Here is a 19697-nt window from a genome sequence, read left to right on the forward strand (position 1 = left end):
GCCTCTACACTAAGGGTTCAACAGCCATAATAAAAAAAGAAGTGGGAAAACAGGGCAACCCTGTTGCATGCCCTGCATTACCTGATAGGATCCCGAGACATTTGACCCAGTCTTAGCTTTTGCCATTTGCTCTGTATAGAACAATTTCACTCAATGGATAAATGTATGTCATATTGGGATAGTGCCTCTAGCATATACTCCCAGCTGAGTGTGTCAAACGCTTGGCGAACATCCAGGAACAGGCAACCAGCATGTGGATACCATTCGCGAGCTGCATCCATTACATATAATAACCGCCAGATGTTCAAAGAAGTGTTACATCTGGGGACGAATCCACACTGGTCCACATGTACCACAAGTGGGAGCAATTGACTGGCTAGAAATTTACTAAGAATTTTGTATTCTGTGGTCAGCAGTGAAAGTGGTCTGTACGACGTCAATTCAGTCGATGACTTGCTGAGTTTCAAGAGGGAGGTGACAACTACCTTTCTGGTAGGAGATCAGGATCCTGCTTCAAGAGAGGACTTATAAATTTTTGCCAGGTATGGAACCAATTGAGAGACGTAAGGGGAATAAAATTCTGTTGGTAAGCCATTGGAGCCCAGTGTTGTATTGCATGTGATCTCTTTGATTCCCACCCTTATTTCATTCTCCACGATGAGTGCACCCAGTGATTGCCTATCATCTGACGACCCTCTAGTGGGTCTTGCTCGATGCAAGAATATCAACAGTTCTGCTGGACCAGGAGTGGCAGGACTGTGTATAATGTAGTGTAAAACTCAAGGGAAGCTGTGTTAATTCCTAGTTTGGTCATGACCAGACCATGAGGAGGGATGTTGATTGATAAAATGGGAGTAGGACTTGGGTCTGCTTGAATTAAGCTCACCAGTAAAGTACTCGACCTGTCCACCTCTGTATGCACTTTTCGAGTATAGGTCCTGTAGTCTAGTACTCTGAGGCAGTCCAGGAGTTCAGCATATATAATCCTGGCTTCTCGTAATGTAGGGACTGCCGCCTCGGTTTCAGCTGCCCCTTTCTCCAGGGGCCCCAGTCTACTCTCCAGTTGCTTTAGTTCCCGATGAATCTCCCCTCCAGCCCCCATCACTACACCAATCGATGTACCTCACATAATTACTTTGAATGCCTCCCACTCCATCAACAGTGAGGAGGCTGTGCCGGTATTTTCTTTAAAATATGTGTCAACTGCTGTAGCCAGAGTTTCTCTGAATACTGTGCCTTCTAAAAGCCCTGGCTGTAAGCGCCAAGTCAGGATCGGTGTCAGCACTCGGCTCCAAGCGATGGTCACCTACAGCATGTTATGGTTGGACACTGTCTTTCCCAAATATGTGGCTTTTGTTATACTAGACAGGAGGTGGGGGGGACAGAGCAAGCGGTCTAGGCGGGAGTGGAGGGTATGTAGGTGAAAGTAGAAAGAAGATTCTCTCATACCTGCATTACAGCTACGCTATGTAGCTAAGAGGCCCCATCCATCCACCCACTGTCTCAGTGTTCGGGCTTGTCGCTCAGCACACATCTCAGGCAGGGGCGGGTGCGAGTGATCCAGTGATATGTCTAGTACCACATTAAAGTACCCACCTAATACCCACGGATAGGGGGCCCACTCTGCAAGCACGGTCGACAGGTGGGCCAGGAAGTTGTCCTGTTTGGTACTGGCAGTGTAAATGCATCTCAGCACCACCGGTTCACCATCTACCGTGCCCCTAAGTATACATAACGGCCATGTGTGTCAATCTTTGATGCATGCATCGCAAATAAGACCCCAGCCCGGAGCAAGATTGCGGAACCTCTCAAGTATGCTGAATAGGAATTGTGCAATAGCTGACCCCTCCACCTTTTCTGGGGTTTCTGGGCCTCAGAGGTCACAAGGTGTGTTTCTTGCAGGATGAGCATGAGGCCTAGGTAGTTGTGCTAGTATTCTATGCCGCTTATGCACTAAACCTATCCCCTGACATTCCAAGTGACAATATTGTACTCTCTAACTACATTTGACACTTTAGTAGAAGGAAACAGTAATAAAATGTGGACCCCCGACCCCGCACCATTGCTACCCCAGTACATTAGGTGACACTATAAAACCATACGAAACTTTTCCCACACACTTGGTCCAACAATACTCCGTCGTTCGACCAAACCTGAAAACAACTGAGAACAGAGTAAACATAGAAAACCGTTTGCCTACACACATGAGGCGTGCTCAATCGACCCCATTAAAAGGGACAGCTTCTAAGCAAAATGTTCATTCCTCCAGCCAGAAACTATCCGGACCCATGACCATATGTATAGCAGTACTGTTAAGCCCGGTCTCAGCGCAGAAAGGCGGAATATAAAATTGTACCGCTATTGTCCAAGAGTAATGAGAAAGACATTTATAAGACAGTGAATGTATCTAGGAGAGGCTGTCGGGTCAGATAACCCATAAATAACATGTAATATACTAACATTCACTTATCTGGGCATGAGAAACCTAGTACTCACAATTAGTACCCCAATACATTATTAGAAGTCTGTGGCATGATGGATGGAAACAGTGCCATACTGCCAATGGAGTCTGAGTCTGAGGCACTGTCCTGTGACAAGCTGGAATAAATAGGTGGCTTAGCAGCTTGCAAGGTGGACGCAGAGGGTATCGCCATCAACTGGCCTTCCAGTGATTGTTGTTGGGAAGGCATTCTTCCTACACCACTCTGAGGTGCTGTCCCTCTGGGTCGTTGTTTCGGAGTCCTTTTTTTGGGCAGAAATGATCCAACAGTTTTCTGTCGCTGAGCGTTTGGAAAGTTCGGTTCTAGCCACTCCCAAGCGGACTCTGGGCTCTCAAAAACATTGGTGCGCTGGTCATGTACTACTTTAAGTTTGCCTAGAAAGAGCAGAGCATAGGAGAGTATGCAGCACGTAGGTGTTTTTTCACTTCTTGGAAGGAGGCATGTATCCGTTCCACCACAATTGTGTAGTCTGGGACCAGGGAGTTATCAACAAGTATGGGCACCTTTTCATGAGTCCCCTGAAGCAATATATCACAATCTCTTAAATTCAGGATTTTGGCCACTATGGACCTCAGTGAGGCTCCCGGCACAGGTTTTTTTGTAAGTATCCAATGCACTCTTTCCATTGTAAAGAGTCCAGTCAGAGCCATCAGCTTAAGAAGCCAGTCCTCTACGTATTGGGGGGTATTGGAGTCTTCCATCCCCTCCGGCATCTGGACTAGTTGAATGTTATTTCTGCTGGCTTTTCCTTCCACATCTTCTACCATTGCTGCAACTGGTCCACCTGTTGGGACAGTTGGGTGATTTGTGTAGTACAGTCTCTGTGACCTGGTGACAGGGCAGCAAGTGCCATTTCGCTAGTTTTGAACCTGTCCACTAATTTACAGTGCTTGTCTTTCATCAAGCTGATATCCGTGGTGATGCCCCAGTTGCTGGTCGATGGTTGAATGTATCCGGTTTTTCCATTGGTGGTGTTATGTCAGTGGAGGGTATACAGTAATCTGGTATTTGGACAGGGGAGCCCTCAGATGGTGTAGACCTTGATCCCGGGTTGGCAATGGAACCAACTGTCTTGGCTTTGGTACGCCCCATTGCGTTTTTGCAACTGCCATGTATTACGCTGGATTAGGGAAGGGAAGGTGACTCCGGAAACATCTGCACATGTCAGGCACCCTTTATTGCTCTGGGCAATACATGGGTCCGTCAGGGCCGCCGTGTCATATCTGATATCTACGTGGAGAGCTTACAACAGCGGGGGGCCCCCAAAATTATGGGCTGAGAAAGTTTCACGGGAGCTACAATTGACATTGGCGGCGAGCACAATGTCAGTTTTGTAACATTGTAATAGCAGATCTGCAGCTCTCCCCTAGACACCGGCTAACAATTCAGTTGCATTGGGAACCCCTGGTAAGGGCCCCAGATTCCCCCTGCACCACACACCCGAGGGCGCCGTCCACAGAGGCCTTTGTGCAGACCGCTGCTCACCCCAGCTATCACCCACCAGGATATCGCAGGAGGGGACACTGCCATCAGGTCCAAGGCCTAGGCCTGCGCATTAAAGTCAAGTAGAATTTGTGGCCAATGCCTCTGCTGTGCCATATGGCGTCAGGTATTGGTAGTAGGATGAAGCAGGTAAGAATAGTCTTTAGGGGCCCGAGGCGCATATGCCAGGCACTCACACGTGTTCAAGCAGCAGGAATTACCGTAGTAAGGCAAGCCTGTTCTACCTTTGTCAACAGTCTATCCTGGGCCTCCCTGCAAACCCGTCAATGTGATTAAGTCAGGCTATAACCAGGCAGGGCCTCAGGATCCACTTTGCTGCCCCAGGCCACCGTCCGTGTTCGTACCAGGCGTTAAAAAAAAAAATAATAATAAAAAAACAGCAGGGCCCCTGCTGCTTCCCTCCAAAAATGTCAGGATTTCAGCATTAATTGCATACCGGGTGGTGTCTTCACATGTGGCTACCATGCTCTGGCCCAATCTTCATGCGGTAGCACCCACCACACCTCACCAGGTACCTGCGTCGCTGTGAATCCGAGCAATCTCCGTAGCTGTACAATGGAAAAGGTGCCCGCTGTAGCATGGTGGAGAGTGCAGTGCACTCGGAGTCAGGGTGTATAAGGGGCCTCTCCTCTACAACCGCCATCTTAGGTGCCTGCATGGGTGAAATGTGGGCTATTTCCGGGTCCGATCGGAGATTGCCTCCATAGGCCAAGTTGACCGTGGGCAGTGGGGGCAGCTGGCTGGTGTCCCTTAAGCCGTGGTTGAAGGGATGTTATTAGCGGATTGCACAGCTCACGAACTACGCATCCACCATCTTGGGCATTTAGCCACGCACCCTTCCTTCGCATGCTTATAGAAAACTTTGCCTGCTGTTGTTATTTTACTCACACCAAGAGTACCTTATGGAGAAATGTGCTGGGTCTTAACGTGTGCGTGTGTGTTTTCAATGTAAATCATATATATACTTTATCACAGGTTTAAAACGTTTCTGCAACTTTTATTTATGTCAAATAAGGAACTACCATTCAGGCTTTTCACCCACTTCATGCCTGTTTATTCCACTTGCTTCGATCATTTTTGACATTTTCGTTGTTAGCTGTGATAAGCAACACTTGTTCTGCTTTCTCAAGACTGACTGTGTAGGCATTGCGCCAGTAATCTTGCACGTAGATTCAATGCTTCTCAACATAATGTTGAATTAGAAAGGAAAAATATAAACAGCTAACCTCTCCCCGCTGGTAGAACACGTTCAAAGTAAAAATATCTAAATAAGAGAGTTCTTGAAGATAACAAACAAAGTGTACTGACCTAGAAATTCAGAAATCAAAAATAGTAGAAACATTCGTGATTGAAGCAAGGGGATACAAAGATGAGACCCTACACAATGAAAAAAAGAAATGCAAACAAACTATAAGAGCTCAACTAATAACACCTCAAATATGAAAAGTTATGTAGCACGCATCCTTTATCATACATGAACATCTGAACGACATTACTGTTCACAAGGAGACACCATGGTGCATGGATCTGTTGTCGCCATATTGGTTTGAGAAGTTGTTTGTGTAGGTGTTCTTTTACACCCGAAAAAGACTTTCTGGTAGCTTTGAGGTAGTGGTTGTTGAAGGGGCGGAGGCAGTTTCAAAAACTCTTGACTGGCATGGATAATCTGGTTTTTGAGGTGGTACTTATTGCATGTTATATTTTTTACTTCATTGGGTTATAGTATTTAGGCCATATTTATACTTTTTGTGCTGTAGATAGGAGGTTACATGCCTATCCATACATTTTTCGGACGCATTACATAACATCAGGGAAAACCATCAGTGCAGCCTCTATCTTCCGCATTTGTACCCAAATATCAGAGGTCAGGTAGAGGGACATAGTATTGGGGGGGGCGCCAGTCACATTATTCTGTGTTTGTTTCTGCTGTTCTTTATACATTCCTCTGAGGCCGCTGGGTCCTGCAAGCACTACATAAATCCATAGTAATAAATAGATAGGACAATATCAATATAAGGAGCAGAAGAGGGATGTAAGTTCTTTCTTGAAGTGTAGGAGTGCAAGAACTTGTTTCAGATGAAGGGGGTTAGATCTGACATCATTGCCATGGAAATCCCCCAAACCTTTTGCCTTCACCCCTCCTGTTTGCTGAATTATTTTTTGTTGTGTTAAGGACTTGGTGCACCTTACTACTGATAACTGGTGATAAAATGATTGTACTCTCTCCTACAAACATGTAAAAATTGTCCGAAACCTAACTGGCATGTTTATTTACTTGTGCGTCCCTAGTAATTGGTACTACATGTACCCAGGGTCTGTAAGTTTAATGCTACTAGTGGGTCTGCAGCACTCTTGCTACCCACTAAAGTAGCACTTTAACACGTCTCAGGCCTTCCACTGCAGCCTGTAGTGTAGTTTTAAACTGCCTTTTCATCCTGTCAAAGTAAACCTTTTGTTAGATCTAAGCCTTCCTTTTTAATACTTATGTCACCCCTAAACTAGGTCCTAGAGACTCAGGGGACAGGGTGCATTCTATTAATAAATTATTACATGCTTGTTTAAGGTGTGCATGCCCTGGCAGTGAAAAAAACTAATAAAGCTGTTTTTCACTGCTGTACGGTCTATCTCTCCCATCAACTAACAGTGGGTTACCTTATTACATTGGGATAAAGTTGGATTGAGAGCAGATAGAGATATGCTATATACACTCAAATTCATTCTATTTAAAATCCTCTTTAAATGCTGCTAGTGTCCTGGGTCACATGACTGTGGATGACTCTGCTGTAGGGGGTTTGTGTATTATTTCCAGACAGTGACACAAAGGGAGCTTAGGTCTGGACAGGATGGGCCATCCTGGCAGGATGATTGGGGAGGAGCTGCACCTAGCCTCACTTGCACTTCAAAAAGCCTTGCCTAAAGCACACCCAAAGGGAGCGTACACCAGGCTGGCCCTTCCTTTTCTCACCCCCAGGCAGTTTTGAGCCTTGACCAGAAGGGAGAGAACGTTCCAGACCCAGTTGTGGAGGTAAGAGAGGGAGTCCCCGGGCACAAAGGCTGGCGCCAGGTATAAATATTGGACCTCTAGAGAACACTCATCAGAATACTCCTGGACCTGTGCAAGATTTAGAAGTAGGACTGCCTCACCAGAGTACTGCAAAGCTGGTTTAGGGACTGCCTGGCTGACTGAGAAGTAAGATGCGACCCGCTTGCCTTCAGACCAGGCTACCCAGAACGACTCCAAGAGTCAGTTGGCTGCCCTCCTGTGTGAGCTACAGGGACAAAAGCTCTAGGGGCCTCCCGGAAACTGGATCCACCTGAACCATGCTGGCTTCTACTGGCCCCAAGAGAAGCACCCCAGGCCCTGGACCCCCAGCTGGCATCAGTGGACTTCTGCAAGAAAAAGTGAACATTCTGAAGTTTGGGTTGTTCCCAACTGCAAATGCACACAGTCCGCTCGCACCAAGATTCTGCATTCCGTGATAACCACCAACATGAAGCTCTGGTGAAACCTTCTCTTCACTCTGACCATAACTGTATGTGGCGACCAGAAACCTGCACTTCTTGCAACAGCATCGACAACCCACAATGACACACAATGTGAATCTACTGCAAAGACCACCCAGGACACTTAACTAGCTCTTCGCGCTACAGCAACAACCATCTGTAACGCCCAACTTGCTTTTCATACTATGGTGACGACTATTCACATTGCTCCTTGCAGCCTCATCGAGGTCGAGCACAAACAGAAAAGTTAAAGCTGGACTTGAGAAGGTAACTATTCTGCAGGACTAATCTGCTCTCTGTAGCCGACCCGCTCTCCATCGTGGTCAGTCTGAACTTGTCACTTAACCCCAGTCTAGTGAGACCAGATGACCACAAGTGGTGCTTTGTGCTTCTAGCCGCTATTTTCACTTTAATCTCAAGTTGAAAATCTCTAGTTTTTCTGATTGGATTTTTGCTGTTCTCATACCATTCTATTTATTTATTAATATTTGTAAATGTTTCTAAATTGGTTTGGGATTTTCTTGTTTTGTGTTTCCACTTTGTCATTGTTTGTGTGCTGCATAAATACTTTACCCATTGCCTCTAAGGTAAGCCTGACTGCTTTAGTCCCAAGCAACAAGAGGGTTTAGCAAAGGTTAATTTAGTGACTTTTTGTGGTTCACTTTAACAAGTATTGTGGTTGGTGCCTGGGTTGCGCTTCCACTCTCCCCAACTAATTGCCCAAAAATAATGTGCAGGTTTGCGACAACAAATATGCAATTAGACAGATGTAGAGATCAGTATTTCAGCTTATCTTAAAAAAATTGCCAGTCACCAATGACAAAATGCATGTCTTCTGTCTATGCTTATGAAGTAAGATTCCATATCATCTATGAAAATGCAATGTGATCAATTGAATATCTACAGGAGAGGTAGAGAAATTTGATTCACGTGCAAACTCAGGCATATTTGTTTAATTTCAGCATACTGTTGTGGGTGATAGATTTTTCTACTTACTAAGGAAATATATGTGTTAAAGAACAATGGTCGGATGATATTTTGTCTTGTCATATAACAATATGTTGTGAGAGCAAGCATAAAAGACTGAAAACCACGTTTTCCAAGATCACTTTTGTCACACACGTCTAGATACTAAACATGTCTTATGTTCATGGATCAGAGAAAAGCAGCAAAAATATCTGACCTGCAAGGAGAGACTTAGGGTGAGCAGCACCAGATCCAATATGATGAGACCATAGGCAGCCAGTATGAGACACTTTCTGCCAAACCTTTCAATGAGGAAACTCTGGTGGAAAAAAAGGATACAGGTATCATAATCTGTGACATAGAGGCGCAATTAGTAAGACTTAAAATGCACAGCCAGAATCTGCAAACATGTAATAGGCAATATGATGCCTTCTGTAAAGTTCATCAAGTGTTTTTATAGGCTCTGGTCTATCAGATGGTGATCACAACCCACTTAAAATTCAGAGTAGTGCTATAACTGGAGTTCTCCTGTAACTATTAGTACCTCAAAAGTAGACACTACTAACTGCATCACAGGGTTCTGGAACCTGCATTAGCATCAATTCTGAAGTGTTTGTCATCGTAAGTGAGTGATTTCCACATCATGTCTCATTCTGAAGTAGTTGCTAATAGCACAACAAAACAAATGGAAGTGCCATGTACACTAAGCATGCATCATCCAATGATTTGGAATAAATAAAGGCTGTCCAAATCTATAATGGATTAGCTCCTTGAATTGCACGCTGGAACTGGTGGGGACAGAAGTTTGTGGTATATGAGAAATGAGGCAGTTCAGGCTAAAAGATAATCAGACAGCTGTACTTTCTGGACTCCTGATTTATCGTCCCCAGGTCCTTGGTTCCAATTTTGTGAAAAATGGGACTAATTTATTACAACCGTATATTACCAGCCAGAATGTGGTAATTCTAGGTGATTTTAATTTACACTTGGAGGATAAGGAATGCAAAGAGGCTAGTACATTTCTTAGTCACATGCAAAGCTTTGGTTTTTGTCCTTGGTGAATGCCCCCACTCATAAGGTGGGACATAACCTTGATGGTATATTTTCAAACACCCCACATGATGTTATTGGGAAAATTCTCCCTCTCAGCTGGACAGACCACAGGACAATCACCTTTACGATGTTACCGCATAGAGTAGAAAAAATGACTCTCCATGAGCCAGTAATGTACAGGAGCTGGAAGAGTATTTCCCATACTAATTTAGAAGCAGCATTAAACACATCATTTGAGGGAAGAAATATTATGCACAATCTCAGTCCAGAAGATTTTAATGATAGGATTAGAGTAGCAATTGGGGAGATTGCCCCTTTAAAGTGGAAGGCTTATCACAGATCCAAAGCTGCAGTATCATGGTTTTCTGAAGGATTAAGAGCCCTTAGAAAAATCTCCCAGAGACAAGAACGCTGATAGAGGATCACCCAGTCCCTGGGAGCAAGGGGCAAACAAAGATGCACTCGCCACTTACAAAAGAACAATTGCACAAGCCAAATCTGCTTATTACACAGACAAAATAAAGACAGCCTGGAATACTCCAAAGGAGATCTTTGAAATTGTGAAAGATCTAACTAGGCCGCCAATGCAACAGTCACTTGAAAACTCCTAGACCTTCTGTAATAGCATAGCAGATTATTTTAAAGAAAAAATTATGGAAATTTACTCAGAAATGAATCCCTCTGTAAATGAGGCTTATCATGCAGGAGGGACAGAAAGTTTTAAAGACAAAGTACCTCCTAGTTTTGTAACCTCTTTCCATCCCATAATCCCCACTCAAAAAAAGAAATTCTTAATGCAGTTGAAGACGGGATCCCCTGATAATCCATGCCCTCCTAAAATCCTCCAACTGGCACCATATTTGGAATGTCCACAGCAACACCCATTGCGCTCCCCTTTCTTGCAAAGTGCTGCATGTGAAGGTGGCTTAACGCTGCCTAGTAGATATGGTGCAGTGGACAGCACCACCGGAGCGTCTCAAAAAGTGATGCTGCGGTGGTGCGAGAGGCTTGTAAATATGTCCCGTTGTATCAACATGGGGAGTTTTCAGATGAGCTCAGTCTCCGGTCATCGGACCAAGGTTACTGAAGGTGTTAAATGCTGCATTCTTGAATGTTGGCAATAGGTAAATGTGGATGAATTCTGGCCCATATGTATTTGTAAGAAAGGTTGTCACATCTGGTGCAGAAAACACATATTTTAGTGTGTGAAAGGGGGACTAAATGTGACCACAGGCAGACAAGCAGGGCAGTTGGCACTGCCAGTTGGATTTGGTATTTGGAGAAGAGTTAGAGCTGGAGCTGATTTGCAGACAGTCCCTATGCCGCTCCATACTGGGCTTTGGGCCTGGCCTACCTGTGAGGGAGTTAGCCAGAGTAAGAAACTTCCTGCAACAGTAGGCAATGCAAGATCCCCTGATGCATTTGCTTGTGGAAACCTGGGGTCCAGAAGAGCACATATGCCTTTTTGGGTCTGCCTGCACAGCACCATTTACACACCCACCTTTATCCGGAAATAAGACAGAACCAGAAGGACGCATTGCACTTGCACTGCATTGGGAAATGTTGCTGGGTTTTAACATGACGCAGAATTATCTTCTAACGTGGTTTTCGTTGCGAGCCTTAAAGGGGTTGTTATGCCAAGTAACTGTGCATATTCCAAAAGTGTGCTCGCCAGTAAGGGACACAGTATGAGAAATGACTTGTTGGCATTCTTGCCTAAGGCAAAGGAAATGTATGTGCCCTACAGGAGCACATGGGCTCAATCAGAGGAATTCTTCATGAGCAACTGATGTTTAATTTTTCTGCAATGATAATAACGTAGGGTTTCCAAAGCACTGTGTATATTTTGGACGAAAACTTAATTTATTAATATGCAGATGTTTTTAATTTACACAGATACAGTAGAATGTATTCATGCATTTCAAAATCAAGCTTTGATGTCTTATGGTTATTTACAAAGAGAGATTCATTTAAAAGTGTTCCTGATGTTAATTTGTTTGCTTAATAAATTTGAATATACATTTAAAAGATTCCTTGTGTTTATTTGAGTTTCTTCAGTAATGAGTTACACACAATTACAACCCTAGCTCAAAAATTGCAAACATATATTGGCTAGGATGTGTTTTACGATTCACACCAGGCATGGATTTTAGGCCAAGTGAGGGTAGTTGGTGATCACTCATTTTATTTTACTAGACAGGAGTGATCAGGTAGGCTCACAGCTACTAAGGTTGGTTGTGGACTGGCCAAATAATGCCACAAGTCATAGAATGAAAGGGAGGTGTTAATACATTTGTCAGCTGTATTCTTAAAGGCCACATGTTGTTCCAAAAAGGTAAATTCAGAATCTCATCAATAAGTGATTGCCTAAGGGAGGTTGACATATAACGAAATGGTTCATAGGAAAAATCTTGACAGAAGATTAATTAGTGGGAATCTCTATCAATGTTTAGTGTATTTTTATTTTTTAAATTTAAATTAATTTGGAAAATGTCGGAATTTTATACTTTCACTGGTTTTTACACATGTGGCATACTATGGTAAACTATACTTTATTGCATTTTTGTATCGATTTAATGGATTTATTTGCCTGAGTAATTCTAAGTATTTTTGTAAGATATATTTGAAAAGGAATTTATAGTATATACTCCAGGGAGCAAGATTCTCTGCTGCTGTGGTGTATTGTAGTACTGTCTGTTTTTTTTATTGGCTGTGCTTCTGATTAAAGAGAGTTGTGCAAAACCTTGATTGTCTTCAACAGTCAGAGAACATTTAGGCCTGATTTAAGCTTAGGTGCCAATGGAAAATCCTTTGATTTCTGGGGAAAGTGCTATGAACAGAGGGTAATTAATAGGTAGAGGTTTTTCCACCATGATATTCTTGTGGTATGGAAGATTCCCACCAGTGGCGTTTCCTGCAGGGCTGGCATTTCCTTTAAAAATGTAAGGTTTGTTATCACTGCCTAACTCTATGCCAGGCCCTTTGCCTCTTGTGTTCAATAAATACTGTTTAAAATCACTGAGTCACACTCAATCATTCATGCAATATCATGTGGCGTCGTCCATTGCAGTTGCAGGACCAGTACTCGAGTTTAGCCTTTTATGGATGAAATAAGTAAATTATGTGGTACTGCTTACGCCCACCACTGAAGCGGAGGTTTCACAGGCTCCAAGTCCCAGCACTATGTAAGAGATCAGGTCATCAGAGAAGCCGGCTTTATTGAACACGTCATAAGAATAGAAGTAGACCTGAAAGACACAATTATAGGTATTTTTTTACCACAAGTCTCATGTGACTGAAGCATTATTCTCAAGAATTTTGAGCCTGTACAGTCTATTCTCTCCATACTTTCAAAACAAGCGGAGAACATCTTTATTTCTATTTCTTGAAGAGGTTTCAAGAGTAGCTGCCTGGCGGAACTCTTATTGAACCCTGACTCCTTCTTGCCGCTAAGTGGCCTCCCCACCTCTCTCTACAGCACACACATTGATTTGCCAATTCATTCCCTGCTTTTTTGGCCCTCTCTTTTGTAACTACCTATGTGCACTCCCCTCCACTTCCTGTAACTCTTCCCCCTTGCTCCAACATCCTCTACAATCTATTCTGCAAAGTACACTCCTGTACATCACCCTGGTACTGTATACATGATTTTGTGCTCCATAGATCTTAAACATGCATGAGCATGAGTATATATTTACAAGCAGGAGTGACATATTTTAGTTGTTTGTGTGTATAGGCTGTTATTGGCATTTATATAACATCAACATATGGTAATAACAAACCAACATAGCAATGAGGCAGTAAGTAACGTCACATGTTGTTATAGCCATCAGGCACTAGCTTTGTTGTTCTTTTGCATTCTTTTATGCCACAATGACATGCTGTTGCTGCTCTGTAGGTTAATTAATACAAACATGTAATCAGGTTACTTATGTGTGGGCATTGTTGATATTATACCAGAGTAGCATATCTAAAATACCGCACTACAACAATATTGTAAAACAATACTGTAGCCAAAATAACTAATATATATTAAAGGTACACAGCTGTGGAGTTAAAATAGTGCATCTACGCTTACCTATGTATACTTAACTTTAGATTATTCTGGTATATTTTGGCTACGATATTTTTCGTGTATGATATTCTGAGTTATAGCCACATTGTTCTTAGATACACAGATTGTTCGGCCAGATGATACTCTTATTTTCTCTTGATATACACAATTCAAAGGGGTGCTGAAAACCACCAATGCTACAAAATCTATTTCTTTATCTTTACCAAAGCAGGATAATTGACATTTCATATCCAAATGTCAATGTTATTGATTGTTGAGTTTTACTTGGAATATTTAATGGTATGGCTGCAGTGTCTGGTGAGATTTTTTTGCTTCACTTCCAAAATATTTTTTTGCATTTTACAAAATCCAGACACTATCAACATTTTCTTGCCACTGTCTCCTTCCATCATTTCCCTCCTTTTCGCCTCTTTTGTTGACATATTGAACAGGCCCACCTTCACCCTGCCTTTCAATTTATGGCTAGTATGAGAGTATGCTGAGTATTATTCAAGCATACCTCATTGTACAGTACATACCTAAGGTGTGTGTACAAGAATGCCTTCATTTATACTTGAACTAATGTGTCATTGGTTATTCGCTATCAACGTTGAATTGCTGTTACATTGGAAGCATCTGAAAGAAGCTGAACTCCCTTCAAGCTGAACCTTATCTGCATCCAGGCTGGGACAGTTCCATAAATGTAAATGAAATCTTCTGGCAGGCCTTCGAGCTCACGGCCTCCGCCCTGCCATTGGACAAATGTTGAATAGGACTAAATGAACAAATTGCAGCATTATTACTAATTGACTTCAATATTATTTCTGCATGGAAACAAAACTGATTGGAAGAAAGATACAATGTGGCATTTTCAGGTACAATTTACTTAACAAAGTGGTTTTATGCTTTCCTTTTATTTAGAAAAGCACAAGTCTGTCTAGTTGTATAAGTATTAGGAAATTCCAAATGCAACATTCAGAGATATGCCTGCCCTATTTTTGTATGTGCAGAGTTCTGTGCCCCAACTGCGGAGTCCCCACAGTTGTAAAATTACTATTAGTAAAATTAAATTGAACGTTTGTGAATACCAAAGAAATAGTAAACCAACACCAAAGTGTAAGTTTACCTTTGTGAATCACGTGTATACTCTCTGAAAAACCTCATCTTTCAGGGTTTATCAGCCCTCTTGCCTTAGAAGCGCCACTCTCACTTATACATTCATGTCTTTGTTTCTGCTGTTTGCAACTCATATCCCCAGGGGCTGTGGAGAGCTGCAAGCCTGGCCAGGTTGTCCCTCTGGAGATGTTCTAATAATCCCTTCCAGTTGTTCACAAGCCACACCACATGAACTCCATGTAGTTATTTTCTGCCTTATCTTCTCTATTAGGGCTTGTCCTGAAAAATATGGAGTTTTGGAAGATTCAAGTCCACTAGTAATGCTCTCTTACTTTCCACACTAACTCTCAGATGCTCCTTATAAAGGGTTTGATAGAAATCCTTGAACACCCAGTTAATATCATTCTTTTCCTCCAAAACAATCCCCTCACACTTTCTGTTTCAATAACTGCTTTCCCCTACTCTAACCTTTGTATTGTTTTTATTCCCATAAATTCTCTGCTTAAAAGTGTTGTAATTCACAATTTTGTTATTCCTCAAGGTCATGTCTAATTGTAGTTTCACTTCATCATACAATGCTTGATAGGAAATGTATATGCATGTAAGAGTTCATCATGCATCCTGAAAAGTAAGACCCTCTACTTTGCAAGACAGATGGTGCTTACTCCTTATTTGTACAGAGTGCCACCCGCAAAGGACTGTCTTAAAAGCCACTCTCACTATCCAAATCTGTCCAGTACAAGGTTTGCCTGAAAATACACTCTTGTTTCCAAGGTAAGTTGAGTTTTAAAAGGAGAGCCTAGAACAAGAAGATATTCAGTGTAAACCTCGGTATGCTAGGAATCACCCTGTGACTAGCTTAGGGAAATTTGGGGTCCGAGCACACTATTCGGTTAATATCAGCAAGAAGCTGTAGGAGGCTGGCCTGGCTTGTAGTGGGTACCAGAGGTACTTACACCTTGTGCCAGGTCCAGTTATCCCTTATTAGTGTAGAAGAGGTGTTTCTAGCAGCTTAGGCTGATAGAAGGTAGCTATGGCAAAGCAGCTTAGGCTGAACTAGGAGACATGTAAAGCTCCTACTATACCACTGGTGTCAAATGCACAATATCATAAGAAAACACAATACACAGAAGTACTAAAAATAAAGGTACTTTATTTTTATGACAATATGCCAAAAGTATCTCAGTGACTACCCTCAGTATGAGGATAAGTTATATACACAAGATATATGTACACAAACCAAAATTATGCAGGTTATAGCAAGAAAAGTAATGCAAGCAGTGTAAAGTTACAATAGATTGCAATAGGAGCACATAGGTGCAGGGGCAACACAAACCATATACTCCAAAAGTGGAATGCGAACCACGAATGGACCCCAAACCTATGTGAGTTTGTAGAGGGTCGATGGGACTGTAAGAAAATAGTGAGGGTTAGAAAAATAGCCCACCCCAAGACCCTGAAAGGTAGGTGTAAAGTGCACCTACAAACCCCAGAGAGCACAGAAGTCGTGATAGGGGGATTCTGCAGGAAGAACAAACACCAGCAATGCAACAACAGTGGATCTCCAGACCTGAGTACCTGTAAGACAAGGGGACCAAATACAAGAGTCGCGACAGTGTCGAGAGTGGGCAGGAGCCCAGGAAATGCCAGCTGAGGGTGCAAGGAAGCTGCCACCTGTTGGAAGAAGCTTGGTGTTCTGCAAGAACGAAGAGGACTAGGAACTTCCCCTTTGGAGGATGGATGTCCCACGTCGTGAAGAAGCTTGCAGAGGTGTTCCCACGCAGAAAGACAGCAAACAATCCTTGCATGCTGCAAGGGTTGCGGTTAGGGTTTTTGGATGCTGCTGTGGCCCAGGAGGGACCAGGATGTCGCCACTTGGATGAGGAGACAGAGGGGGCGCCCAGCAAGTCAGGGAGCCCTCACAAAAGCAGGCAGCGCCCGCAGAAGTACCGGAACAGGAACTTAGAAGAAAAGTGAACCGGAGTCCACCCAAAGTCACAAAAGGGAGTCCCACGACGCCAGAGGACAACTCAGAAGGTTGTGCACTGCAGGTTAGAGTGTCGGGGACCCAGGCTTGGCTGTGCACAAAGGAAATCCTGAAAGAGTGCACAGGAGCCGGAGCAGCTGCAAATCACGTGGTACCCAGAAATGTAGTCTAGCGTGGGGAGGCAAGGACTTACCTCCACCAAACTTGGACTGAAGAGTCACTGGACTGTGGGAGTCACTTGGACAGAGTTGCTGAGTTCCAGGGACCACGCTCATTGTGCTGAAAGGGGACCCAGAGGACCGGTGATGCAGTCTTTTGTTGCCTGCGGTTGCAGGGGGAAGATTCCGTCGACCCACGGGAGATTTCTTCAGAGCTCCTGGTGCAGAAAGGAGGCAGGTTACCCCCAGAGCATGCACCACCTGGAAACAGTTGAGAAAGCCGGCAGGATGAAGCAATACAAGGTTGCTAGTAGTCATCTTGCTACTTTGTTGCGGTTTTGCAGGCGTCCTGAGCAGTCAGTGGTCGATCCTTTGGCAGAAGGTGAAGAGGGAGATGCAGAGGAACTCTGGTGAGCTTGCATTCGTTATCTGAAGAATTCCCCAAAGCAGAGACCCTAAATAGCCAGAAAAGGAGGTTTGGCTACCTAGGAAGGAGGATTCGGTACCAAAAGAGGTAAGAGCCTATCAGAAGGAGCCTCTGACACCACCTGCTGGCACTGGCCACTAAGAGCAGTCCAGAGTGCCACAGACACCTCTGTTTCCAAGATGGCAGAGGTCTGGGACACACTGGAGGAGCTCTGGGCACCTCCCCTGGGAGGTGCAGGTCAGGGGAGCGGTCACTCCCCTTTCCTTTGTCCAGTTTCGCGCCAGAGCAGGGCTGGGGGATCCCTAAACTGGTGTAGACTGGCTTATGCAGAGATGGGCACCATCTGTGCCCATCAAAGCATTTCCAGAGGCTGGGGGAGGCTACTCCTCCCCAGCCCTCACACCTATTTCCAAAGGGAGAGGGTGTTACACCCTCTCTCAGAGGAAATCCTTTGTTCTGCCTTCCTGGGCCAGGGCTGCCTGGACCCCAGGAGGGCAGAAACCTGTCTGAGGGGTTGGCAGCAGCTGCAGTGGAGACCCCGGAAAGGCAGTTTGGCAGTGCCCGGGTTCTGTGCTAGAGACCCGGAGGATCATGGAATTTTCCCCCCAATGCCAGAATGGCATTGGGGTGACAATTCCATGATCTTAGACATGTTACATGGCCATGTTCGGAGTTACCATTGTCACACTGTACATAGGTAGTGACCTATGTACAGTGCACACGTGTAATGGTGTCCCCGCACTCACAAAGTCCGGGGAATTTGCCCTGAACAATGTGGGGGCACCTTGGCTAGTGCCAGGGTGCCCACACACTAAGTAACTTTTTACCCAACCTTCACCAGGTGAAGGTTAGACAAATAGGTGACTTATAAGTTACTTAAGTGCAGTGGTAAATGGCTGTGAAATAACGTGGACGTTATTTCACTCAGGCTGCAGTGGCAGGCCTGTGTAAGAATTGTCAGAGCTCCCTATGGGTGGCAAAAGAAATGCTGCAGCCCATAGGGATCTCCTGGAACCCCAATAGCCTGGGTGCCTCAGTACCATATACTAGGGAATGATATGGGTGTACCAGTATGCCAATGTGAATTGGTAAATTCAGTCACTAGCCTGTTTTAAAAAAAAATACTTTTTATTGATTTTATGTTTCAGATATGCAATACAAATTGTTCAGTTTTCAACTACAGGATAACCCAGTGCAATATCTAATATCTAAACCATTTAACAATCGCAAACCCCACCAATAAACACGACACGGAACACTTCCAGTTTTACAGTATCATTTCTAGCTGCACCCGCCATGGGTTTATCATTTGTTATTTATCTTGTAAAGGTGTTCGCCCGTGACCAGTGTGGGTCCTATTTTGCGTGTGTAAGTTCCCCAGCTGACTAATGAGGGCTCCATTCAAATTGGTGAGTGCGGGCGGCTACCCAGGTTTTTCTACTCCTCGTGCATCGCTGGTACTGCAGTATCGGAGAGCTGACGGGTTGTTGCTACAAGAGGGAGGGTAAGGGGTGATGTGCTGTGGTGCCTGGGCGCCCTATGGGCTTTATTTCTGTAGTGGGGGAAGCAGGGAGATTTATATCGTAGTTATTGCGGGTGTATGTTCCCCAGTTCAAGGGGGCATCTCGTCGTTTTTGGCCTCCAATTTGGTTACCAGATTTTCCCAAGTAGTGCACCCTGTATGTTGTCGCCCCTCGCGCACCATTCTTTTTAGTAACTGGTATTCAGTGCGAGCCCAACGTAGTATTAGAGAATGCCAGGATTTCCGATCAGGAGCTTTTGGGGCTTTCCAGTGTATCGCTATTAGTCTTTTGTACATTAAATAGGCTAGGTCTATGAACTTGTGTAGGTATCTTTGTTTTCTTGGTCTCTTTCTCAGTCCCAGCAGGCAGGACCCGGGGTCTGCTATCAGTGCGAGCCCCGTTAACTGGGATATCTCCCCTACCACCTCCGCCCAGGCAGTTTGTATATTAGGACAATCCCATACCATATGATAGAAGGGTGCTGACGGTGCTTGGCCTCTTGGGCATACTGGCTCGGAATCGGGGAACATTCGCTTTATCCTGGCTGGGGAAAGATATGTTTGATGCGTGAAATTGAATTGGGTGTACCTAAATCTGGGATTCCTTTACACGCCGCGGGTGTGGGACAAGGCTTTTGGCCAGTCTGCTTGTGGGATCGGGGTGGGGAGTACAGCGTTCCATCTCCCCCAGGCTTTCTCCGCCTGTGGTTCGGGAGTCTTGTTGAGGGTTCTGTATAGGTTGGATATTATTTTTATTTGGTCATTATGTTGAAAAAGTTGGTGGACCACAGGGGAAATCGCTGGTTCCGAGATACCTGCCCCCAAATTTTTCTAATTTCGTGACATACGGCGTGGTATGTCAGGAACTGACCGGGGCTTATCTCCGTGAGGGCCTGGAGAGCCTCG

The 19697-nt window shown here is 44.3% G+C and overlaps 1 protein-coding gene across 1 annotated transcript in view; it reads right to left on the bottom strand.

The window, feature by feature from the left end:
- The window catches only part of LOC138265166 (solute carrier family 2, facilitated glucose transporter member 11-like), a 353929-nt gene that overhangs the window by 35115 nt on the left and 299117 nt on the right, over window positions 1–19697 (bottom strand). The window contains exons 8-9 of the mRNA XM_069212714.1: window positions 12665–12775; window positions 8692–8793 (exon numbers count right to left, since the gene is read on the bottom strand). Coding sequence (XP_069068815.1) covers window positions 8692–8793; window positions 12665–12775 — 213 coding nt within the window. The remainder of the gene's footprint in view (window positions 1–8691; window positions 8794–12664; window positions 12776–19697) is intronic.

Source organism: Pleurodeles waltl, chromosome 11 (assembly GCF_031143425.1).
Source record: "Pleurodeles waltl isolate 20211129_DDA chromosome 11, aPleWal1.hap1.20221129, whole genome shotgun sequence".
Classification (NCBI taxonomy): Eukaryota; Metazoa; Chordata; class Amphibia; order Caudata; family Salamandridae; genus Pleurodeles; species Pleurodeles waltl.